Source organism: Chionomys nivalis, chromosome 9, assembly GCF_950005125.1.
Source record: "Chionomys nivalis chromosome 9, mChiNiv1.1, whole genome shotgun sequence".
NCBI lineage: Eukaryota > Metazoa > Chordata > Mammalia > Rodentia > Cricetidae > Chionomys > Chionomys nivalis.
The window spans coordinates 70,096,020-70,121,832 of record NC_080094.1 but is presented as its reverse complement, the minus strand read 5'-3'; the positions used below and the strand labels follow the sequence as shown (position 1 = coordinate 70,121,832).

The window sequence follows — 25,813 nt, the reverse complement described above, 5'->3', positions numbered from 1 at the left end:
ATAAGGGCAAAGACCCTGGGGCTGGCCTGGCCTGGTGTGCTCCTGGCATAGCAAGCTGGAGGGTGCAGAGAGGCGGAAGCCAGCCCCACCCCCACCCCACACAGCATAACAAGCTGCTGTGGTTCTGGAGATGTGTTTCTCTCCCTCACTGTGTCGCTAGGGACAGGAGTACCACTGTGCTTTGCAGAAGATGCCTTACCACGGGCTAAATTTTCAGAGACCAGATACGTCTTATCCTGCATCTCAGATTTGTTGAACTGTAGTGGTACAGGTTGAAAATCTAAAATCTAAAATGCTCAAAAAGTTCCAGGGCTTGCGAGATGGTTCACGGAGCAAAGGCTCAACAAGCCTGACGACAACCAACCTGAGTTCAGTCCCTGAGACCTACCTACAGGGTAAGAGAGAATCGACTCCTGTGGGGTGTCCTCTGATCTTTACTGCATGTACTCAATAAAGTAATAGTTCAGATTTTGGAACATGAACTCTGAATGATTTCAGATTAGAGACGCTCAACCAATAAAGTTTATACAGATACCTCCACATCCAGACAACTTTGAAATGTGTAGCATTTCTGGTCCCAGAGAATTCTGGATAATGGGTATTCATCCTCCTCCTGCTAGGGCTGTGATTTATCCTCGCTCTTCGGTTAAATTAATTTTAGTATTTGGGGTTGTTTTAAGAAACTTACAACCTGGGCATGGTGGTGCACGCCTTTAATCCCAGCACTCAGAGGCAAAAGCAAGTGGATCTCTGAGTTCAAAGCCAGATTTGTCTACATATTGAGTTCCAGGACAGTCAGAGCTTCTGTGTAGTAAAGAAAGGGAGAGAGAGAGAGAGAGAGAGAGAGAGAGAGAGAGAGAGAGAGAGAGAGAGAGAGAGAGAGAGAGATAAAGAAGGAAAAAAGGAAGGAGGGAAAGAAAGGAAGGAAGGAAGGAAGGAAGGAAGGAAGGAAGGAAGGAAGGTTGGAAGGAAGGTTGGAAGGAAGAGAAGAAAGAAAGAAAGAAAGAAAGAAAGAAAGAAAGAAAGAAAGAAGACAAAAGTTACAGTTTTCCCCAAATGATAAGGCAGTCATTTTGAGGCACAAAGAAGATTCATTCTTGGAGGTCATTCAGCCTTACAAGGTCTGAGGAATGACAAGGGGTGGTCCCAGAGACAAGGAAATGGGATGGGGATGATGGCAGGTAGTCTAGGCAAGGACTAACTGACAGATACAGAGATCAGTGTGCACAGCAGGGGTAGGGAGGAAGGCAGGGAAATACAGGCTTGGAATAGTGAGGATACTTCACTCAATACCTACAACTCATGGAGAAATAGGACAGAAGGAGGGAAAAGATATTCAGGACAGTTCATGGAAGGTTCTGGATACACCTGGGCTTTTCCTTAGAGAAAGGAGGAAAGGGAATCTGTAAGCAGAGACTGCGCGTTTGTTTCCCACATCAGAAGTCATCCTCAGGAGCCCTACCCCAGCACAAGGCTCTGTTTAGGAGCTAGGGACACAAGGTGAGCACAACTGTGCAGCCAGCTGTGGTACGAGTGGGATTAAGACAGGACAGACAGAGTTGCGGGCCCAAGACATAAAAGATCCAAATGGAGAGGATATAAAACAAGAGACACAAGACTTAGCCACAGTCACGTTCTCCATGACGGTTAAGAGAGGAAACCTGGGGCTACTGCCAGAGGGAGGAGATGATATTCATATTCTGTTCTGTAAATGGGATTTTCCCTTTGCTATTTCTTGCCAGATTTAGAGATGACACAGATTGTTTTTCAGTTTCTGGTTGTTAGGCTGAGTGGCTCTGTCCCCCAACAGGCTAGACTTGAGACCAGACACCACTGTATTCCTCAAGAAGCTCACAGTCCAGTAAGCAAAAGCAGGTATACAGTGACCACTTAAGAGCAAGGTAAGCATGTGACAAAAGTAGATGCAAATTATCCATCCCCATGAAAACAGAGATATGAGCAGACCACCTATCTGCCACAGGAACATGGGCTATTTCTGCCATCAGCAGGGAGAAAGAACAAGAACACCTGAAGAAGAAGTCTTCCAGGTACAGCAAAGGGCCAAGTGAGAAGTCATCAAAGGTTTCGCATCATGGTGGGAAAGAGAAGGTATCTGGTGAGGGCAGCAGAGTGGGGGCTTGGGGAAGGAGAACCTTAGGGCCTTCAGGGCAGGGGAACCACAATGGAGGCAGCTGTCACAGCCTGAGATGCTAGGCTCCAGAGCTTATACCTTAGCCGGTAAAGGGGAGGCTGTTTCTGCAGAAGTAAAAACCTTGGTGAAGTCGTCATGGGAGTGGGAGAATGAGACTGGGTCCTCCGGCCTAGCCCAGGCTGACTCAGAACATATTGTGTAATGTAACCTAGGCTGGCCTCAAACTCACAGCAGTTCTCCTGCCTCAGTTTCCAGAGGACTAAAAATATAGTTTTGAGTTACCATGTCATTTTGTTTAAATTTTTGATCTATGAGTCCTTGTTTGGTGAATAGACAAACCAAATCCTCACATTGACTTGTTTAAAATCTGCCCTTTACTAGCTAATGACAAAAAACCATGTCTCTGCAAACCTCATCTATAAAACTGAAATTATCTAAGTAACTCCCACAGGGGATTGTTTTAAGGAGTGAGTTGATACATGCCAATCATTTAGATGTACACTTGACATACAGTAAGTGCTCAATCAATCTTATTATATATTATATGATAATCGCAACCCTCTTAACCCATAAACCCTGTATTCATTTTCGTATTCTTAACTGGGGCTTTGGGACTTCCCTGTATGCTGAGTTTATTGTTTAAAGAGTCAAGTGTTATTTCAAGAAGCTTTTCACTAGGTGGGCAGAAGACTTCAGCTCTGAGGAGTGATTTCGGGCCCTGGGCTGAACTTTCTGTCAATGTTCTGGGTGGCACACATCGGGGGCTCCCGTTGCTCCCCAAGCCAACACTTCACACCAGCATGCCTTCTAGTTCTCTTCACAAGTCCTCCTTTCCTGTAGCCAGGCTACAGGAAATCCCAGGGTCTGCAGAGAGCTAAGCCTGCCTCCACCCTCCCTGAGCTCAGCACTGAGGAGCCAGTGGGGCAGATGAGCTAGGCACAACGCTGCCCATGCTCAGAGCGGGGGAGGATACTGGAGGAATGAGAAAAGGCAGAGTGCCCAGGGAAGAGGCTGGAGGGGTGGGTAAGGGCTTTACTCTCTGATGGGGAACCAAAGTCTATCCTTTGAAGCCATGGTGCCCTTTAGGGCCACAGGATAGGTTTCAAATAACTCCAAGAATCTGTGTTTTTAGGAAATGAAGGGGAACTGGAGAGATGCATCAGCGGCTAAAGCACTTGCTGCTCTTGCAGAGGACCTGAGTTCGGTTCCCAGCACCCACATGGCAGCTCACACCTGTCTGTAACTCCAGTTCCAGTGGATCTGATGCCTTCCGGAGGAACCCAGCACACACACTGTACCCACACATGCATGCAGGAAAACATCCATATGCACAAAATAAAAGTAAGACATAAAATATTTCTTTAAAACGAAAAGGATTTCCTTTTTTTAAAAAAAATATATGGCACATTTTCTCCAGAGGCCACGAGACCCAAGACCCTAGACAACACAAGACTAATGAGGCCTATGTTGCCCACTTCCTCCAAGAGTGGGAGGAATTTAAAATAAAATGAATACGTGGTTTCTCTTGCTTCTAATGCCCGTGAGAAAATATTGGGTATAACTGGGAAGGTGCATTTCAACAGGGCCGTTCCTCCACCTCACGGCCCGGACTGAGAAAAGTGCTTACTATAGCTGTGTGGGTACCGTATAGAGAGAGCTGCCTGGGAGGGTAAAAAGATACAGCCGAATTAGCGATGCCAGAGGGCAGTGGGAGACTTCTAATCAAAGGACTGTGGAAGGTCACTCCCCTCTGTGGAAGGTCACTCCCCTCGCCACCCACGTGGAGAGCAGACTGAGGGAGGGTGAGGACCGAGGAGGGAGCTGCAGAAATGGTTTCCCTTTCCTCTGACATCTCCACCCGTTTCTCTAAAGAATTTCTCGAGTTTCAGCGTCAAGGCCTGAGATGGCGGGCAGGCCCAATAAGACCCTGCCTTGTAACACCCACCAGGAGCAGCTGCTGGCTCTTGGGTGGGTGAGGCTCAATTTAGTCCTCACAGAGGGCCTCCACAGAAGCCTAGCAACTCAGTGTTTATTGACTTGGACTTGCGGTTGATAATCATTCCACTCCCCCAGGTTCCAGCTAATTATCCTCAAAGTCCTCTGTGGAAGGAGGCAGCATATTCTGTCCTGTACTTTTAAGTCATCAAGGGCCATTTTGTCTTGATGCCTCTGGGATTCTCTGGTCAGAGCAGAGACCTGGTCAACTCCTTCTCAGCACTGATACCACAAGGCTAGCTAATGCTTGCTGTATCTTTAGCTCCCTGGTTGTTTGTTTTGATCTTTTGTTAGTTTGTGTTGTCAACCCTGTGGGATAGGGGCTAGGACTGACTGTGGGAAATACTAGTGATTTACAACCAGCTTCTTCCCTAAATTCATCACTCCACAGCGCCTGGCTTCAATACACCCACGGTGTCCAAGTGTCTACCAAAGATGTTAAGGTATCTATGCAAGACAAATCAAAGCACATGTCATCACAAATATTTCCAATTAAACATTTATAGCATCATTGTTCATAATAGCCAAAAGTGGAAACAGCTTACATGCTCATCAGTTGGTGAAAGCGGACTCAATGTCTATCGGCTGGAGAAAGATAAACATTTGGCACAACAGAACATTCTTCCCCAGCGAGGAAGAACAGGAAAATAATGGTATGTGCTACCACACCGAGGAACCCCGAGGACTCTGTTCTAATTGAAAGAAGCCAATTGCAGGGGCTACATAGTCTATGACTCTAGCTGAATGAAGTGTCCAGGAGAGGGTCCAAAGAGACCAAAAGGAGATTCCTGGCACTAAGGGGTTAAAAAGGCTAAGTGTTGATATGGCACGAAGTTCCATTCTAGGGTAACAGAAATACTCTCAACTAGATTGTGCTGCAGGTTGCTTCATTCTGCAAGTACTAAAATTTAGGTCCTATAAATCCTATTGGAGATACACTGGGGATTGAACCCAGGGCCTCTCAGATACCTTATGAGGGCTCTACCACTGAGTTCCATCCCCAGCCTCATAAAACATGTCATAATAAAAACCATTCAAAACAAAAGCTGGTCCTGGCAGAAGAGGCTCAATACATCCTAGGTACTATCATATAATTCTTTCTAGAGTACATAAAAGGAAAGTGATTTTGCACTTAAATTTTCATTAAAAGTACTATTTTTTGAAAGGTCATTAAGAAGTATATTATAAGATACATACATATCCTAACAAGGATATTAGCACATCAGCAATAAATGTCATCACCTGAAACAACCAGCACTCCCTTTCATTTGCCAAAATGTGTCTGTTTTATAAGGAGATCTGATTAATGCATCTGGAACTAGAGGAATCCAGCATCCATTTAGAAGCAATGGGCAAAATCTTAACACCACTCTTCATTCCAGAGCGCCAGTTAAGTGTCCGGCAATAGATGCTCAGTGCATACTGACCCAACCATGCTTAGCATTTCGTCACAGTGGATGTTAGAGCCATCATCTTGGTCTTCACGCCACTCATGAAACAACCCTTGGCTGTCTCTAATGTCCAGCAGGATGCTCTATGGGGTTGTGAAAGTGAGTTAGGCAAAATCCGTATCCTTGGAGGTCTCAGAATACCTCAGCAGGAGGAACACAATTATAAAGCAATCACTTATGCTATGTGAGATGGCATATGGACTTTGATACTGCCGTGTATACTTTTGATACAAAGGATATAGGGGAGGAGCCCTGGCAAACAAGATGAGGGCATGTCTCCACCATGTAAAGATGCAGAAGTACAACTCCGTCAGGGGCTAACGCAGCTGTTCTGTATAAGGAACCACGAGTTTTACTGAGGGAAGAAATATCACAGAGAAGCTGGTGACCTCCTCAGAAATGGACAGTAACCCGAAAGCTGAGCATCGGATTGTTGAGCTTTGGGGAGACTGGACGGGCCTCCCCTTGAGGCTGATTTTGACAGGCAGAGCTCTCTTTGGCCGACACTGCGTTCACCTCTTCCCCTGCTCCACCCTGCTCCACATTTCTTGCCATCTCTACTGAATCCTCGAAAAGACCACTTCTGCGGGTAATGAGGTGGGAAGGCCCAGGTGGGTGCGGGGACAGGAAGTCAGTCACGTGACACAGAGTCCAGGTCTGAGCCAAAGTGGGAAGGATGGAGGACAGAACTGTGATGGCTTGGACACTGGCAACTAACGGGGCCAGGTAGAGGGAGAAGGGAGGGAGGAGAGAGTCAAGGAGCCATGTCTGAGCATGCAGAAAAGGCAGAGAGAGGGGGAGAGAACAAGAGCCTAAGACAGCACCCGAGGAGAGACATCGGCTGGGTGGGTCCAAGTGCCCTAACGGTACACTCGGTGACAAAGGGAGTTCACCCAGAAACTCTGTTCTAATGAAGTCATGTGACATAGATGCTTACCACACATTGAGTAACACAGGACACATGCTTTAGCTTAACCAAAGAATTTCTTTAATAAAGTTCTTGGACTCTCTCAGCTTCTGAGAAGCTATTCCTGTCTCCTCAAAAGAACAAAACCAGTCTTCTCTCCCCCTACAGGACAATGTAGTTCCCACAATGACTGTGCTCCCCCTACAGGACAATGTAGTCCCCACAATGACTGTGCTCCCCCTACAGGACAATGTAGTCTCCACAATGACTGTGCTCCCCTACAATGTAGTCCCCACAATGACTGTGCTCCCCCTACAGGACAATGTAGCCCCCACAATGACTGTGCTCCCCCTACAGGACAATGTAGCCCCCACAATGACTGTGCTCCCCCTACAGGACAATGTAGCCCCCACAATGACTGTGCTCCCCCTACAGGACAATGTAGTCCCCACAATGACTGTGCTCCCCCTACAGACAATGTAGTCCCCACAATGACTGTGCTCCCCCTACAATGTAGTTCCCACAATGACTGTGCTCCCCCTACAATGTAGTTCCCACAATGACTGTGCTCCCCCTACAATGTAGTTCCCACAATGACTGTGCTCCCCCTACAATGTAGTTCCAACAATGACTGTGCTCCCCCACAATGTAGTTCCCACAATGACTGTGCTCCCCCTACAGACAATGTAGTTAACACAATGACTGTGCTCCCCCTACAGACAATGTAATTCCCACAATGACTGTGCTCCCCCTACAGATAATGTAGTTAACACAATGACTGTGTGCCAGGCAATGTTGATCTCTCCTTTCCCATGTCTGTTGTTTTTAGCACATGGCACACCACAGGAGCCCCTGTGTACAGTTCCACTAAGAACTGTGTTAAAGCCAGGCACCTTCATGCTACAGTCAGGAGGCAGAGGCAGGTGATCTCTGAGACCAGCCTGGTCTCTACAGGGAGTTCTCGGCCAGTCAGAGCTACAAAGTGACACCTAGTCTAAGGAAGTGGCAGGAATGGAAAGAGGGAGAGACAGAAAAGGAAGGGAGGGAGGAAGGGAGGGAGGGAGGGAGGGAGGGAGGGAGGGAGGGAGGGAGGGAGGGAGGGAGGGAGGGAGGGAGGGAAGAACGGATGGACGGAAAGGCCGGCCATGCCAAGGTCCAGCTCTGAACCATTTCCCTTTTCCATGGGGAAGCAGGTCCAGTATTTCTAACTCCGGGGTTAGGAATTCCTAACTTCATCCGGGATCCTAAAAATGAACAAGACTGCAGTTGTACAGATCTGTAATCAGCAGCAGAGCTGCCCCAAAGAAGGAATCAAAATGAAATGCTAGATAAGGCTATTGTTTTCAGTTTCTGAAACTTTGGGGTCATTTGCTACCACAGTACCATCAGCCAAAGCAGACTAAGTAAAGAAAGAGCAGACACAGTGTAGTCAGATTGAAATTTTTAATGAAAAGTTAGTGAGCTGTCAAACATCCTTATTATGGAAACAAAGGAGCTATACAATAGGGCTGTGGTATTATAATTGTTTTGGTTATTTGAGTGCATGTTATGAGGACAGCTTACAGAATATCCACATTGCCTTGATAGCTCTGGCCCCATGCTTTATGGGTTTCTGCAGAGATGGGCGGATGTGGCTCGTACTAGCTTGTGAGAGCTGATGACTAAATTTTCAGAAATTCTGTGAGCTACTTGTTAAACACAGTCATTATTTTTAAATCAAATTACAAAGTTACAATTAAATGCCATTAAAAATCAATTGGTGACACAGGCAGTGCTCACATTCTATGGTTCCAATGTGTGTGAATTTCATTTACCACCATCTAGTTAAGTAACACTAATTTGCCTATAATACAGATTCATTTTTAGTTGTCACAGCATGAGTGTTAATGGCTACATAAGTTAACTTTGTTAACCCTTGAGTCTACAAATCACGAATGCACACCCCTCGTGAACAGTGGCCGTCATGCTACATTTTCAAAGACTTCCATTAACTAACCACTGCTCATCTGCCATTGGGCTCAGGCAGACAGCAAAGTGTGTGGTTGAGTTACTTTTCCGTCTTCCTACGTAACATTTTACAGAAGTGGAAGCTGGGAAGGTAGCTCAGTGGTAAGAGTACTTGCTGTGGAAGCTGGAGGCCATGAGTTCAAATCCCCAGCAACCACGTAAAAGCTGGGCAAAGTTGTATGTACCCTATAGTCCCAGCACTGAGAGTGGGGTCAGGATGGAGAGAGAAAGAGTCCAGTAAAAAACCTACCTACAGAAATAAGGTAGAGAGAGGGGAGGGAGGGAAAGACATCTGGCATGGCATCCTCTTCTGGCCTCTGCACACGTGCACATTCACGAGAGAGAGAGAGAGAGAGAGAGAGAGAGAGAGAGAGAGAGAGAGAGAGAGAGAGAGAGAGAGAGAGAGAGACTGATACTTGTCTAGTAAAGATGAAGGAAGGCAAAGAATGAAAGGCAGTAACAGAGGCAATGACACTGGACTTCAAGGTAAATGGACTCAGAACTAGTAGCTGATTGTGGGAATGCTCACATGTGCTGCTCTGATGTTTCAGACAAATCTGGGGGACTCGGGAAGGACAAATTTATCAACATACATGAACAAAATGGTTCTGACAAAAAAAAAAACACAAAGATATCCTAGGGAGAAAGCAACATGGATGGAATTCATGTTGGAGAAATTCCCAGACAATCACAATAATGAAAGCACTAAGCACAAAATACAAAGAAGCTCATCCTCACACAGTCAAGAGTTTTGCCAAGGATGGGAAAGGTGTCGCCTACAGGAGAGTTATAGGGTAAACCACTTTTCACTCGGCCATATTTTACATTATTATACTACATGAGCTTCTTTCATTTCTCCAAACAGTTCACCATGATAGACTTTGTGAGACCTGCACACAAAAGTTCAAAAGTCATGAAAGAATTGTAATTTTCTTCTATTGGTTACAAGTTTGCAGGGACTAACTGCACATATCACTCCCACTTTCTAGTAAAGCTACACGCTCTATTATCTCCACGCTCAGCATTGTTTCTGTCTGTTGGATCTCAATCAAAATGCTGTCTCAATTCATGTCCAACGATAACAAGCAAGCGGCTTGAAGTTATTTGTGCCTGATGGAAGTATCTACCCTATGGACTGGCGAACACCTGGAAGACTTCTTTGTTGACTGTCTAGAATTAAGTGTTGGAAAACCTAGCACGTGCCTGTAATTTCAGCCCTTAGAAGGCTGAAGCAAGAGGTGTGTGAATTCGGGGCCAGTCTAGATTACATAGCAAGAACTTAGACAGGTAGGTAGGTAGGTAGGTAGGTAGGTAGGTAGGTAGGTAGATAGGTGATACTACGATAGATGGATGGACAGATAGAGGTCAGACAGACAGACAGAAAAAAAGTGTTGGAGAAAACACTAATGTAAATTCAATTCAGGTCTCCTTAGCAGCTGCACATTATGAGGCAAGCACGCTTTAGAATCTGACAACGTGTCAGGCAGAACGAGCCCACTCGTGCCATTATGAATGAGATGTTACACTATGACTTTGTTTCACTTAGGCCTCCTGGGGGGCAACACAAACATTTATGCCCTAACTATACCTGTTCATCAATTAAATTTAAATCATATCTTCAGATCTGTCAAAGCAGCCAGTAATGAAATACTCACAACCTCATGTATTTTTTTTGTTACTTTTTTTTTGTCAAATCATGCCTGTATTATAGTCTTCAGCTACATACACATACAAGAATTTGGCAAAATGCAACCAACATCCTTAGATTCCATCCTATGAGAACCAATATGGAATTTATAAAGTGTAAGTACTCGTTATTGATTTATAGGAAAGTGTTGACTCCATGTGCACACATCTTCCCGCTTTGCCCAGTGGGCCAATAAAAAAAAAATCTATTGGACATAGAAGACATAGTCAGAAAATATGTTATCTAAAGGGGCAAAACTATAAAATTGCTGTTTTTCCCCTGTTATTATGAACCAACCACAGTGTCTCTGGGCCTTTTCGTTCTTCTTAGAAACAAAGAAGTGTTAAAAAGTGGGGATGAGGCAGAAGGAGGTAATCTATGTTTTCATAAATGGATCTATTCTCCTGCTAAAGCTGCCAATCCTAGGTTATATTTCCTTTGCTGAAGACAAAATAATCTGTATATTTCTGACTCTGTGCAGGTCTATGTGGTGTTAGAGGGATGGATAAACACATGGCATCTTCCTTCAATATACTTGGAGTACTGTCAGTTTTTAAAACTCGATTTGTACGGCTGAAAAACCCCTCACATTGAACTATCAGGTCCACGGGATACAAGATATTCCCCCTCAGTTTTGCTGTATTTTAGAGTATGGAATAAACTTTTAGAGAACTCTTCCTCCCCCTGCTGGTCAGGATAGAACATAGCATTATAATGAACAGAATGACCAACCATTACACTGGATGTCCAGACCAAGTCAGGACTGATGCAACTTGCTTGTTTTTTGCTATGCATTTAAAAACTATGCTTTGAATTCGTTGCCAACATCTGTCTTACTGAAAAGCTAGAGAAGTCATGGTCCGGGGGGTCTGCCATGCTGTGTGCTTGCTGACCCTCGGGCCTGCAGAGTTCACTCTCCACACTTTTATCTGTAGTCAGTCTAGTCAGCTCAGCCACTGTCGCTCGAGTTAGCAACACCCCAGCTCCTTCACTTAACTGATTAAACTGAAGCCCAGACTTGCTCAAAATCATACTTAATAACCAAAACGACAAGACAGATTAAATGTAGGCCTCCAAATTCCACTCAACAAGTGACTGTTAAATTCACTCCCTTTAAAATGTTTTGCTATGTGTGAGTATTTTGCCTGCATGTCCATCTATTCACCACCTGCACGCAGTGCCTTCGTAAGCCAGAAAAAGGAGCCAGTTCTCCTGGAACTGGAGTTTCGGACAAAACCACTGCCATGTGGGTGCTGGGAAGTGATCCAGAGTCTCTGCAAGAGCAGCCAGTGCTCTTAACCGCTGAGCCATCTCTGCAGCCCCAAATTTATTGATTTACTTAGCAAATACTTTAGTGCCTACTGCAGTCAGGCATAAAGCAAATGTCAAAGATATAGTCTACAGGGTAAAAACGGTACAATTCAGAGTTCCCAGTCAGTGAGAAAGACTGGGTAAAAGAAGGGATGAGGGGCCGTGGTAATGCCTCATATGCACAAGGTCAAACAGTACAGACATTCCACGCAAGAAATAAATATGTCAAAATATAGTATGCATGTTAATGAAATGCTCAAAGTTTAATAAAATATTTTTTATTTGTAAAAGCAAAAGGTGGAGCTGGAGAGATGGCTCATCAGGAAGAGTCCCGAGTTCATTTCCCAGCACCAACATGGCAGCTCACCCCATCTGTAGTTCCAGGGATACGGCACCTTCTTCTAGCCTTTACAGACACCAGGCATGCACATGGTACACCTACATGCATGCAGGCAAAACAATCATACACATACCAAAAAGTAAATCTTTTTTAGAAAAAAAAAGCAAGTTCTTTATATTCTCCATCCTTAATGGTTAGAACAAAACCAATCATTTAAATTGAGAGTATGGGTAGAAGAATGAAAATAGATCCATATCTATCACCATGCACAAAACTCAAGTCCAAATGGATTAAAGACCTCAATATTAGTCCAAACACACTGAACCTGATAGAAGAGAAAGTGGGAAGTACTCTACAACACATGGGCACAGGAGAACACTTCCTACGTATAACCCCAGCAGCACAAACACTAAGGACATCATTGAATAAATGGGACCTCCTGAGACTGAGAAGCTTCTGTAAAGCTAAGGACACTGTCACTAAGACAGAAAGGCAACCCACTGACTGGGAGAAGATCTTCACCAACCCCGCAACTGACAAAGGTCTGATATCCAAAATATATAAAGAACTCAAGAAATTAGACTGTAAAAGGTTAATCAATCCAATTATAAAATGGGGCACTGAGCTGAACAGACTTTTCAACAGAAGAAGTTCAAATGGCCAAAAGACACTTAAGATCGTGCTCAACTTCCTTAGCAATCAGGGAAATGCAAATCAAGACAACATTAAGATACCATCTTACACCAGTCAGAATGGCTAAAATCAAAAAAACCAATGATAGCCTCTGCTGGAGAGGTTGTGGAGAAAGGGGCACTCTCATCCATTGCTGGTGGGAATGCAAACTTGTGCAACCACTTTGGAAAGCAGTGTGGCGATTTCTCAGGAAAGTCGGGTTCAACCTACCTCTCGACCCAGCAATACCACTATTGGGAATATACCCAAGAGATGCCCAAACATACAACAAAAGTATATGCTCAACTATGTTCATAGCAGCATTGTTTGTAATAGCCAGAACCTGGAAACAACCTAGATGCCCTTCAATGGAAGAATGGATGAAGAAAGTATGGAATATATACATATTAGAGTACTACTCAGCAGTAAAAAACAATGACTTCTTGAATTTTGCATACAAATGGACGGAAATAGAAAACACTATCCTGAGTGAGTTAAGCCAGACCCAAAAAGAGGAACATGGGATGTACTCACTCATATTTGGTTTCTAGCCATAAATAAAGGACATTGAGACTATAATTCGTGATTCTAGAGAAGCTAAATAAGAAGGTGAACCCAAAGAAAAACATATAAGCATCCTCCTGAATATTAACCTTCACCAGGCGATGAAAGAAGACAGAGACAGAGACCAACATTGGAGCACTGGACTGAAGTCTCACGATCCAAAGGAGGAGCAGAAGGAGAGAGAGCACAAGCAAGGAACTCAGGACCGCGAGGGGTGCACCCACACACTGAGGCAATGGGGATGTTCTATCGGGAACTCACCAAGGCCAGCTGGCTGGGGTCTGAAAAAGCATGGGACAAAACCGGTCTCGCTGAACATAACGGACAATGAGGACTACTGAGAACTGAAGAACAATGGCAATGGGTTCTTGATCCTATTGCACGTAATGGCTTTGTGGGAGCCCAGGTAGTTTGGATGCTCACATTAATAGACCTGGATGGAGGTGGGTGGTCCTTGGACCTCCCACAGGGCAGAGAAACCTGCTTGCTCTTCGGGCTGAGGAGGGAGGAAGACTTGATTGGGGGAGGGGGGGAATGGGAGGCGGTGGCGGGGAAGAGGCAGAAATCTTTAATAATTAAATAAATTAATTAATAATAAAAAAATAAATAAATAAAAATAAAAAAATAAATTGAGAGTATGGGCATTAAAATATTGGCGATTTGTAAACCATGCAAAAGCCTTGCTATAAATCAGAAGTAGAAAACAGCAGAAATCGGGCCAGCAAGATAGCTCACTGGTAAAGGCACTTGTCATGTAAGCCTGGTAACCAAAGTCTGGTCCCCAGAACCAACAGGGAGCCAACTGCACCACGCTGTCCTGACATCTACATGCACTGTGGCACATGTTCCCGTGTACAGGTGCATACAAGCAACATATGTAGACACAGACACATACACAGACCAGTAAGGGTGAAAAAAAAAAACCTAAAATTGCTTGCGTGTATAGTGACTATCTGAACTTTCTTGTCTGTAAATCTTAAGGTATGTTTCTCTTACCTTCTCAGGCAAATTGCAACAGGTATTATTGTCTGGGATGGAAAAATATATTACTTTTTACTTCCTCTGACTATGCGTCTCATCATAGAAAAGCACAGAGGCAATGAGATAGGAGAGTATCTTCACAAACGGCACAAAGCCTACATGACATAAACCAGAGGTCTAATATAAAACTACAAAAGCCCTGGAATAAAAACATTTAAATCTTCACAATCAAGAAACATCTTAGGAAACACAAAGCAAAACCCACAAAGGAATAAAATGGTTGGTAAGTTGGGTTTTATCCAAACTCAAAACTTTCACTCTTCCAAAGACTGTTAAACTAGAAGGAAGATGGCGTCGTGGCACACGGCAGGGGAGCTGGAGCCCAGGTCAGCTTGGAGAAGGAGACCATCTCTAGAAAAAGAAAGAGACACATTATTCCTCATACGAACCTCTTGATCAAAGCCTGGCACTCATGTCTCTGCCTCTCTCACGTGGACTTCAATACCACCCCTAGAGGGTCTTCACGCCTGAAGCCTATTCTGCATGAATCAACCAGACTGAATTATAAAAAACACAGACTGGGTTGTGTTTGACCATCTAAATTCCTTTGATAGCTTCGCAGTAACTGGAATTAAGTCTATGCCCTTTCTTGGCAAAAGGCCACATGTCCAGCCCCACAGTGGCATCTTCTGTCTCTGGCACCCCGCCCATGCACTGAGCTCTGTCATTACTGGCTACCACTCTTGTTTTGTTCACACTAAAAGCCCATATTCCAGTTAGTTAAACGTCTATGTTGCGTTTCCCTTGTGCACCTCCAATGCCACCTTGCTGGGCACTGACTTGGCTCCCCACCACGGTGCAGTAAGACCAAAAATGGGCCTTCTGCTCTGTCCAGTGACAAACACTCAGCATTTGGAACAAAGGTATTTCCTATTTTGAATGACTCGCAGCAGACTTATGATGTGCCAGGCAAGGTAGCAGATACTGGTTAAATTGTTCACTAAAAAACATTTCTGTGCTGCTATCCTTTCTTTAAGCCCTTCAGGAAAAAAAAAAAAAAAAAAGTCTATAGCCCTAGCTCCACTTAAATAGCTCAAAACTCTTTGGTATTCCCTGGGGTTGAGGTGACTTTCATACAAATCACAAACCAGATTTCATCTAAATATAGGACCAGTATTTTGTTGTTGCGGCTGTTTTTATTTTAAGAACCCAACCTCACAACAGCAACTAAAGAAAGTGTCTGTTAGGTTAGGAGACAACCAGAACGCTCACGTACCGCAAGAGCAAACTAATTCTGAGACTTTGGAACACTGTGTGGCAGTGTCAAAAGAAGTGGTATCCTCACATATACACTGCATACACATGTGTTCTCCAAGATGGACAGTAACATCCACAGCGACACTATTCCAAATACCTAAAAAGGGCAAGCTTATCCAAATGATCATCATCAACAACAACAAAAAATACACACAAGAGAATACTACAGAGATATGAGTTTAAATGTAATTATGTGTAATCTGGAAGACTCTCACCAACAAACTGTTGAAAGAAGCAAATACTAAAATATTCATCTGCTTTATGATCCAACTGAAAAGCTTGTGGAGAAATATATAGTTCCTGGTGTGTTTTAGCTTAGCTCTGGATTTGACCCTAAGCACCACGACCGCTGCTCTGCTCTAAGGGAGTGTTTGCCACACACCTGCCTACAGACCTCTGTCCAAAGTTAAGGACTTGAGAACACTAACTGAAGCTGGCTCAGGGCAACAGACATTCTTTCAAAGTCTCATCTTTCACTTTTCAAAAATCTGTGTGGCTTTCCTATTCTCCATCCATGAACAGCAAACAGAAACATTGCCCTTAAAAATATTTGAGAAACTCAAATTTTCCAGAAAAATGGGTCAAGGTCATGCTGTGTTTCCCAGACCACAGTCTGAAAGAGAGGTGGAAAGATGACTAGGCTGGGGTCAGCCTGGCTCTCCCTCGTTCACACTCAGGAGCAGCCAAGCTTTGGACAAGTCACATCAACATGTTGTACTACGTCCTCATTCACCTGACAAAATTCCTACCACAAGGGGGCCCTGTGCATCAAATGCAATGTCAGTGCGGAGGGAATTTGGAAATGCCCAAATTTCCCATCTCTGCTCTTATGAAATACTGGAGTGGAAAAAAAGTCAGCAAGCTGTTTGCTGCAATATATATATTTTAATTCAAAGTGAATCAACAGTAATACACCATAAATTCTTATTTTGACACTCACCAAAATAGTCACCTGGAAAACCCGCTTTTTGTGACAAAGTACAGAAGGCTTGGTCACATTTAAATCACTGAGAACTAGAGAGAAATACTATCGCAAACTGTAATAGACATTACATCCATAAAAATTTTCCCAGTCCTTATTGTAATATTGCACAGTGCAATTGCTACATGGCAAACTAGTGTAGCATAGAAGTAAAAGCAAAAACAAACCAAAGAGAAAAGCCACAAGAGTAAAACTGCTCAACAGTTAACAGTTCAAACTAAGTCATTGGATCTATAAAGGGATCATTAAAATGAATCTTCCTACACCTTGCAGTGTATGATGTAACTTTTACAGAACACAAGCCAAGTTTAAAATTAGCAGTAGAGGTATTAAAATGAAAGGTTTTGCTAACAGAGTAACATATTAATACCCTGAAGAAAAAAAAAACTAAATATCAAAATAATTGATTAAAAATTCACTTGCAAATTAGCACACAAATATGCAACTTGGAAATCATGCAGTGTTTTATTTAAGAAAACATTAAAACAAAACTATTAAAATAGTTTTAAAAGGATAAAATCCAGATTCTTCTGCCACTATGCTAAAATTGGACTTCAGGGGGATTCTGAAGTTTTAAATTTTGAAACATGTTAAAAAGCTCATGATTGCAGTTAACTAAGAGATGCCTTTAAAAAGCACTACTGCGGTATGGAAATGCTGACTGTTACCACGTGCTGTCAACTGAACAAGGCTGCTCTAGTCATGAACTTAAAGACAGAAAATGCATCGTTTCTGGGCAGTAAGCACAGCTTACGGGCCACTTCTGTGCCTGTTGTGACAATCAATCTTTGTACTCGGTGTTCCTGAAACAGCCGTCACCAGCACTAACGCTTTTCTAAAATGTGAGTAGACAGCAGTAACTTGCTGGGCCACGCTCAAGTGAGAAGAGCAGCAGTTACTTAAACAGAGTCTCCAAATGTGTCATCTGTAGACAGCCCAAGTTAATCTCAGTCTACTCCACTTGTAATGTGTGTTATATACATTTCTATGTGTACAAAATGCATAGAGTCAATTACTAAAAACACTGAAACCTGTGGGGGAATCAAGTCCTTCATTTTCAGTGACTAAAAATGTGCTGCTGGTTTTTCTTTATGATCTAATACTGTAATTTTTAAAATCAGCTTCAGGCACGTTTATGTCTTAGATGATTATTAAATAAAACACTGCTTATGTCAATGGAGTAAAGAAAAATGTATCATTAGCTTATAATCAGCACTGCACTAGAGCTGTACTTGTGGTATGCAACTTGCTTAGTAAAGAAATGGTGTCAGTCCAAAACATTTGGAGTTTTACACTCAAATGTTTTGTACTGCTTATTCCAGTAAATGCTGTAAGTTTATATTCCAGACTTTTAAGGAAAAAAAAGTTAAGTCAAGCCTGCAAGATACAGCTTTCTCAAGTGTCTACAATGCCAGTATGAAAATAAAAAAATTAAGTTACATTGATACATCCAAGTTTTTATATGCAGTGATGAGCACAAACATTAATAGAGATAAAATACTGATGCAAATAACACACCCCAAAATAACATAGGCAATTGTTTCCATCATTTACAATACAGTAGTTACAATGACACTCCAAACAGAAAAGCAAAGTAAAAAAATTAAAACCCCAGCTTCTATCTCGTGTAATTAGACTTATACAGAAATTAGAAGGCTAAATAACAACTAGTTAATCACCTAATTTCACAGCTATCTGAAGTGGCAATCGTTATATAGCAGCTTATCTATGATACATTCAAGATAAATGATACAATTTATTACTTGCCTGGAAGCTAAAACACAGCCTTGGTTTAATACCTTTCCTTAAATTCCACTTCTACACTACAATATACTTGAGGTCTATGCAAAAAGTAGCTACCTTTTATATAAGAAATGGATGATTAAGTCTTTGGTGCTGTAAAAGCAACTTCATTTAAACATCACCACCATCACCACCAAGGGGAGGGGGGAGGGAAAAACCCAATACACACTTCCTAAGAGAAAAAGCATGTAATTTCTGTCCCTGACGGAATGTATTAAATAAGCAAACACCACCAACAAGCAAAAACGAGTACTACAATGTAAAAATACTTAAAATAACCAAAACCAAAAACCTTCTCACATGCATAAATGAAAAATTGCACACAAAGAACTCACATCTTTTCAAGCTTCAATAGTAAATATCTGCTACTATGTATTAAATACTGCATGGTCTGCCCAAGCTAGGATGAAACCACATCATGAATCAATGAACATTTTGCATTTTCTTTCATTATCTACTCAAGCCATGCCTACTGCACTTCTAAACATTTTATAGAGTCCAATCATACAGCAAACACTCCCAAAGAAACTTAGGTTGTATCGCAGTGTCACTTACTAGTATATAAAATGCTGTGCTGTGACAGACATTGACTACCCATTAGTTACTGAATCAAGTTTGCTTAAGCACTACTAACTGCTTGCTTTTCTTGAAGCTAGATCATTCTGAAAAAAATCAGAGAGCAGAATTCAGCTCTAGCAAACATGCTGCCCTCTTACTAAGGGAAAGCAGCTACAATCTGAAATCATAACACACGAAGCCAAAAAGAACATTACTCTACTGAAAGAAAACTGAAAAGTAGGTCTGAATTTTAAGTGCTGCAGTCCTCAACATTTACAGATAGGTGTAACTTGAACAACCTCAAATATTTAAGGCACTATGTGTGGGAACGGTTTACAATGCAGCTGAGATTATTACAACATTAAGAGCCAAGTCTAGGCAACGTTTTGCCCATGCAAAAGACACATGCAAATGTAAAGAACAATAGCTCAATTGCTTAGGTTAAGTGCCCCAACATGTACACACTAAGACACAGACAGCACAATTCACTCATATGCTGTAATTCTGACACATGTGCATCTGTTGCTCTAAAGTCTAGACACAGAATGGCTTCCCAAATGTGGACGTGTCTTGCACTAGTTAGAAGGCAATTTTATAAAAAATAGCAGGAGCAAAACTGGACTTCCGCTCCCATAAGTCACCTGTCTAGAGTTACTACGTAAGAAGATACATGACCAAAGACAAGTTATACCAAATGTGCAAAACACATTAAAAGTGAGAGTTTTTTTAAAGCTCAAAGTTGTTTAAATTGCACCCAAGTCTACATGATTCAAAAATAATTTTCTTGTGCCATGGCTAATATTTATTAAATACCATGTTTTTATTTTTAATCAAACGTTTGTATCATTGAGCTTCCTCAATATACTGTTTAGAGTTTTCACATATATGGATACTGGCTGAGTTTTGTTGGACTCAATGGAAATCCAGTATATGCAGGTGATGCTGCAATGTAAGAATGTGGAGGGAAGATTGGTTTGTACTGAGTCTGATGAATGGTTGGGGATGGTAACAGACGGGGATTTATGCCCACTGGGACTTGGTGAACTATGCCACTGGGATGGGAGATATTGTAAGTTGGATGCTGTAACATAGGTCTTGAGGTACACGGAGAGGCTAAGAGGTGGGCCACTGGGGCAGCACTACTGAGGGTAGCTGAGGACGGGTATGGAAGCAGAGCAGGCTGTCCTCCGAGGTGCGAGTTTCCAGCCAGGTGGGCATGTACTGCTGAGTGGCTAGGACTTCCGTGGGGAAGAGAGAAGGGGTTACTAGCGACACTAGCAGGGATGTACGCTTGCTGTCTTCCGTGCCCGAAGTTTCCATTCCACTCTTGATGTCCGGCTCCAAAGTGCTGAACCTGAACACAAAGAAAACCACGACTGAACAGCACATTCTGTAAGACCAGAGTGAAGACCAGAGGGGCTGGAGCGGCTGGGACAGGCAGCTCACATTGGACCTCTCAGTCCAGTTTACCAAGGAAAGGAAACACTGAGCATTGTCCTACTTCTTACTTGTTACCATTGCCACTTCCAGCCAACATTACTGTCGGTTATTAGTCCCTACAATTTATGTAACACTTATACATTAAGCTAACATTCATGCATACCATTTTATTAAACTCCAAAACAATCCCATGGCATAATTATCCCCATTATCTCTGCTCCATATATACTCATCCCACACCACGTACCACACACACACATACAAAATCAAAAACTAAAATGATAAAGTAAAAAAAATTAAAAAAAACCACTAAACATAAATCCCATGCTCACAAATGCACAGAGGAGCACACCTGGCTGAAGTTCAAATGCGGCTGCTGGAATGCTGATGGGGGCTTTTGCTGACGAGCACCCGAGGCAGAAGGCTGGTTCAGCTTTCCGGGGGCAGGCTGTCCTTTTATTAATGGCTGGCATGTAGAATCTGGCAACAATAACCAACAAACACATACAAAATTACAGAGCTGTGATTTCTGCTTCTCCAATGAAACTTAGACATGTGCTTAAAGATTTTATACAACAGTGATCGAAGAACCTTAATGTAAAATTTAAAGATAACGTCATGGCTTCTAAGCACTGGATGACATTTGAAGAGTTGGGTTTTGTTTTTGTTTTCTGTGTAATAGATATGACAGGGTCAAGACGGGAATTCAAGGGGCTGGAGAGATGGCTCGGTGGTTAAGAGCACTGACTGCTCTTCCAGAGGTCCTGAGTTCAATTCCCAGCAACCACATGGTGGCTCACAACCATCTGTAATGAGGTCTGGTGCCCTCTTCTGGCCTGCAGGCATACACACAGACAAAATATTGTATACATAATAAATAAATAAATATTTTAAAAAAATAAAAAAAAAGACGGGAATTCAAGGTGACTTTTAACAATCCTGGTCTCCATGTTCCTAAATTTAAGGACAATCAGAAAACTAAGTTTACCTGTGTTTGTCATGTGCTCATCGACATTCAGTCCACTTTCTATTCCCACTGGGGGCTCCACAGCAGTGCCCACAGCTGGCTTGGCTTTTGTGCCAGCACCAGTCCCCAGCTCTGTGCTTTCACGAGTGTCCTCCACAAAGCTGCTCTCTGCAAATGGACTGTCATGCCCCGAGGAGTCTGATGTTGGAGAGCCATCCACAGTCTCACACCCACTTTCTTGTTCATCATCTGACATACTACAAGAAAACATTTTTATATTTTTAATAATCTCCAACACACTAATGAGATGCTCCGTTATTTTATATATATTTCGTCCTTGGCCAATTTTTTTTCCTCATAGTATTTCCAGACTCTATTAAAACAGATAAACCAAATTCTTCCACTTCAGAAATACCTTTTGGACTTAGCTATTTTTATTTTCTTTCACATTTGCTCCATTATAATAGTTCATAAAATTCCACAGTCCTTTACCCAGCCGCAGAGGAAGCAAGATGTGACTGCCTCGCTGAAAAAGGTACCAAGCCATGTGGCTAACATATACTAGAATAATGGGTTAATATAAGTTATAAGTTAATAAGAAGCCTGAGCTAATGGGCCAATCAGTCTACAACTAATGCAGACCTCTATGTGATTTCTTTGAAACTTAATGACTGAGGGAACCAGGAAGGACAGAAAACTCATCAACAACTCTTCAAGATAAGAAGTACTGTTCCAGATGCTAGAAGACCTCTCAACTGGTAAAACACTTGCTGTGCATGCATGAGAACTTGAGTTCGGATCCCAGCACCCACATACAAACCTGAGCACACGCAGCAGGGCATATCTGTAGCCCTAACACTGGGAGGCAGACACAGAAGAGCTCCGCAGCTTGCTGCCCAGCTAGTCTAACAAATGGGTGAGCTCCACATTCAACGAGAGATCTACAAATATGGTGGAGAGCAACTGAAGACGACACCCAGCATTGGCCTCGAGTCTCCGGAGGCACATGCACAGTGTTTATGCAAATAACAAACACATCATATAAACTTTAAAAAAAAGAAACAAAACAAAATGTTTGTCTAGAAAATTTGGATGATAGGGACTTGCATATTCCAGATCCAACTGTAAGGTTAGGTGTCCTCCTGAAAGGCTTTCTGACCAACCTGTAGTCAACCCCGAGTCCTGAATCCCACTCTTCCCACTACCTCAGCCCTCACGAGCCCCCAATCCCTGGAATTTCTATATCATTGTCTATTTAATCAATCAATTTTAATAATTTGAGGCATCTCTTTTTATATGCATACTTTCTTTTTACTCTTGAATCTACATGCATATGTTCATGTTTATGATTATTTTATGTGTATATATATTTTTTGTCTGGCTCTTATGTATGTACATTTATATATGTATGAACTTTTAAGCAAACCAACATCAACCTATAAGAAGATGCACTTGTCTATGCTTGTCTATGCCTTCTGCAGAATTTTGACTAGTAAGTACTCCAACCATAGCTCCTAACTAAAAGAAACAACTTTAAAGCCCAGTGTGGTAGTACAGCCTCTGACTGACTCACAAAGCAAGTTCCAGGACAGGCAGGGCTACACAGAGAAACCATGTCTTGAAAAACAAACAAAACAACAACAACCAAACACTAGCTTTAAAATACTTTTCAAATATTGTCACCAATTTTTATAATATAAAAATCAAATGTATTTCATAAAAATTGTTGTCGGTTCCAGGTGTAGTGGCTCACACTTTTAATCCTAGCACTTGGGAGGCAAAAGCCGGAGGATCTCTGTGAGTTCAAGGCCACACTCTGTGAGTGCGGCTTACGGAGAAAGTTCCAGGTGGCTGGGACAGTCAGGACTGTTACACAAAGAAATTCTTTCTCCAAAACCTCTCCCAGAAAAAATTGTTGTGGCTTATCTCTCAACATGTCAGCACACCAAAGGAGGCAGACAAGTCAGCTACCAACAGTAGAGATAAAAATCTGAGTGGCTGCTCTGTAAGGTCATTCAGTACTTCATCATGCAAAAATGTATTAGTACTTTAATTTTAAATTAAAGGTTAGGTTTGTTTGTTTGTTTGTTTGAGATAGGGTCTCACTACGTAACCCTGGAAGGCCTTGATCTCACTGAGATCCCTGCCTCTGTCTCCCAAATTCTGGGATTAAAGGCATGCACCACCACAAACTGGAGGTATTTTAATGGGGAAAAAAACCTGATTACTAAAACTACAAGCTTACAAAACTTATGTAGTTCAAAAGCTGTGTGCAAAACAGCAATCACTGTAGTAAGCGGCAGACACACACAACAGAAAGGCTCAACATTTACAACAAGCTACTCTTAAAATTCCTTTACCTGTTCGGTCTCTTGCAAGGGGACGGGCTGGACTGCCCAGAAGAGCTGGTGCTCAGAGTGCTATCAGGACTGCTGAGTGAACACATCCGGTCAATATTCAAAGTGCTTTGGCAAGCTTCACAATCTAGACTACCTTTACACCTAGTGAGGAGGGAAGAGGAGACACGGAGTCAAGAGTGAGAAGATAGTCTCACACCAGCCAAACTTTACAGTACCAAAAAGCAGGAAACAGTTCAGAATGAGCTACACGAACCCAAATGTATAGCTTTTTTTTTTTTTTGGATTTTTCGAGACAGGGTTTCTCCGCAGCTTTTGGTTCCTGTCCTGGAACTAGCTCTTGTAGACCAGGCTGGCCTCGAACTCACAGAGATCCACCTGCCTCTGCCTCCCGAGTGTTGGGATTAAAGGCGTGCGCCACCACCGCCCGGCTCCAAATGTATAGCTTATACATTCAGATGAAGGGCTACAGTCATATTTACTCCAAGGACCACTGACAGAGGTGTGCCCCGAAGCTGATCTGTGCGTCTGGCACTTACTCTCGGAGAGAATGTCTGGGTGAGGTCTCTTCGTCGTCAGTGTCACTGCTGATGGTGATCACACTCACGGCAGGACTCGGGGAGTCGGCGATGATGATGGTTTGCCGCTGTTTATCTGAAACCGCAGAGTCCTGTCTGACAGATGCTTCCCGGCTGTTTAGTGCCTCTCCTTCTGAGGTATGATTGTCTTGTGTTTCTACACAACTGACTTCCTCAACATCTTTCCCATTGATTATCTTTGGGGAAATAAATGCTGAATGTGGGATATTGGTATTCTGCAATGAATTACTCCTGCAACCAAAGAAACAATTTGTAATTTTTATGATCAAAATAGAGAAATGATATTTCTCAAAGATATTTTGTAAAACCAAACAATGCAAACTTTCACAAGTTCATGGATGTAACACACTGATACACAAGAGTTTTGAGAATTATAATAAATTATCTCTAAAATACTGTTGTGGTTTACATTTACATACTCTTCTGTATGTGTGATATCCGAATGTCTACAGTTGCTATAGTACAGGTAGATAACAATCGAAGGGCAATAAAGACAATCTTACCAACTGAAAGCATTTATTTCCTCTCTTCCTGGCTCCCATTCCATTAGTTTTACCAAAATACCTCTGAGAAATTAAGAAGGGAGCCGGCTTAGTGTTTGTATAAAAGCTACAAAAGAGGTCATTTTTGAATAAACAGAGTGACCCTTTAGAGCACATGCAAATTTGAAAGCTTAATTTAATAACGCAGAGGAAAACCACAGTCCACTAACACCAACCTGTTCTGGCACAGCTTAGTTTTCTTCGTAGTGGCAGGCTGAGGCCAGACAACATGTGCAATGCCCACACTGATAGGCTGAGGGGCCGATAATGTTATCTGATTGGTCAGAAGAGGCTGTGGCATCACCGAGTTGTAATGACTGCTATGTGGAATCATTTTCCTATGGAGTAAGTTCAGAAAAGTGAATTCCTTTCCCTGTGATTTGTTATGCATCTAATTCATAGAGAGGTTCTGCTTTGGACTTACCCCCAGTCTCCAAGCCTCTGAGAACCAGCCATGCCTTCCGAAGTTAGTGTTGCAGCGGCAGGAGCCACGGGTGTTACCTGCTGCCAGGCAGGTATCAGCATCTGCTGTGTTCTGCCAGACCACGTCTGCTGCATCAAAACACAACCCAATAAAACAAAGGTACAAATAACACGTCTCAAATTCACAACAGTTAAGGCAACAACTGGTAATTACAAAAGCTAAAGTCCATGGAATGCAAAACAGACTGACTCTCACTACTTCCCGGAAGTACAAGCTGACACATGACTTGTATTAAGTTAAGCACACATGTAAAGGAAAAGTAAACTGTGACCAACCTGTGAAAGAACTCCAGGTCGGATCTGCAGTGGCTGTACAGCAGGGGCCTGAGTTACAAGCGGAACTGTATTGTCTACCCTTATGGAGTAACTGGTGGGTTTACCATGCGCTGCAGGAATACCTGGGAAACAGAACAGTCATCCAACAGGGGGAAAATTGTCCTGCAAAACTTATAAAATTACTTTAAATGTATAACAGGTTTAAATTCTGATTCAGATTAGGCCTGTTTCTACTTAAAATTAACAAAATAATCTATTAGTAAAGACGGGTACTTCCTATCTGTTTCTTGTAGTACTTCGTCACAAATACTGATGTCAAATTACTCCGTGTTTATTAAAATGTGCTTCAAAGCAGAATCATTTGTTCTTCCTGTAACTTCTCATTTCCATCTCAAGTTTCCACTGTGGCATTATTTCCTCTC

At 42.6% G+C, this 25,813-nt stretch overlaps 1 protein-coding gene across 7 annotated transcripts in view; it reads right to left on the bottom strand.

Annotated features, from left to right (window-relative positions):
* Positions 1–16,255: 16,255 nt before the first annotated feature.
* Positions 16,256–25,813, bottom strand: part of Hipk3 (homeodomain interacting protein kinase 3) — an 86,907-nt gene continuing 77,349 nt past the window's right edge. For 4 of the 7 annotated variants that reach the window (XM_057780369.1, XM_057780368.1, XM_057780370.1 and 1 more), the window contains 9 exons: positions 25,392–25,513; positions 25,057–25,184; positions 24,809–24,970; positions 24,594–24,656; positions 24,031–24,321; positions 23,495–23,635; positions 21,156–21,391; positions 20,520–20,647; positions 16,256–20,081 (listed from right to left, as the gene is read on the bottom strand). In XM_057780369.1, coding sequence (XP_057636352.1) covers positions 19,605–20,081; positions 20,520–20,647; positions 21,156–21,391; positions 23,495–23,635; positions 24,031–24,321; positions 24,594–24,656; positions 24,809–24,970; positions 25,057–25,184; positions 25,392–25,513 — 1,748 coding nt within the window. In that variant the 3' untranslated portion in view covers positions 16,256–19,604. The remainder of the gene's footprint in view (positions 20,082–20,519; positions 20,648–21,155; positions 21,392–23,494; positions 23,636–24,030; positions 24,322–24,593; positions 24,657–24,808; positions 24,971–25,056; positions 25,185–25,391; positions 25,514–25,813) is intronic. The other 3 variants (XM_057780372.1, XM_057780373.1, XM_057780374.1) reach the window with 3 other exon arrangements.